Source organism: Aplysia californica, unplaced genomic scaffold (assembly GCF_000002075.1).
Source record: "Aplysia californica isolate F4 #8 unplaced genomic scaffold, AplCal3.0 scaffold00620, whole genome shotgun sequence".
Lineage (NCBI taxonomy): Eukaryota > Metazoa > Mollusca > Gastropoda > Aplysiida > Aplysiidae > Aplysia > Aplysia californica.
The window spans coordinates 389,004-389,556 of record NW_004797890.1 but is presented as its reverse complement, the minus strand read 5'-3'; the positions used below and the strand labels follow the sequence as shown (position 1 = coordinate 389,556).

Here is a 553-nt window from a genome sequence, read left to right as displayed (position 1 = left end):
CTATTGAAAGAACACTCTTTCCCATGGCGAGGTAAACAAAACAAAACCACCAAAAAAAATAATTTAAAAAGAGTAAAACGTATTGAAAAATATAGTGCTACTAACCTGTCCTTGACTGAGGAAATCAATGCCAAACTGATTCCGCTGAGAGCCCCCGTCTTTGGTGATGTGCCCCACTCCCTGCCATACCGGCTGTCCATCACACGGGCTTGGGACACGCCCACCGTTAGGGATCAGCTCCTGGAAGCGCTGGTAGGCGGAGCTTGGCTTCACGAGCACCAGTAGAGGGAAGAGGGAGAGGAGGAGTCGACGAGTGGTCTTGTTGGACGTCATTGTTCTGGGGGGGAAATTAAAAACAAGAACATAATAAGATAATATAAATCACGGTAAGTATCTTTTTTATGCTCCCATAGACACAATTTAGGTAATGTAGGAGGCTGACTTCACCTGAAATGCTGTATCGCAGGGTTGGTCGTGACAGATAAAGTCGAAATTGCCCGCCTCCCTATCGACCGAAACTTGGCTTAAAACAGCATATTATTATTATCACCAG

General features: G+C 45.4%; 1 protein-coding gene across 1 annotated transcript in view; it reads right to left on the bottom strand.

The window, feature by feature from the left end:
- AcDopbH (dopamine beta hydroxylase-like protein) overlaps window positions 1-337 on the bottom strand; it is a gene marked incomplete at its 5' end in the record, with an annotated part of 8,901 nt that extends 8,564 nt beyond the window's left edge. The window contains 1 exon segment of the mRNA NM_001204728.1: window positions 106-337. Within this exon segment, the coding sequence (NP_001191657.1) occupies window positions 106-333 (228 nt within the window).
- Window positions 338-553: the final 216 nt, after the last annotated feature.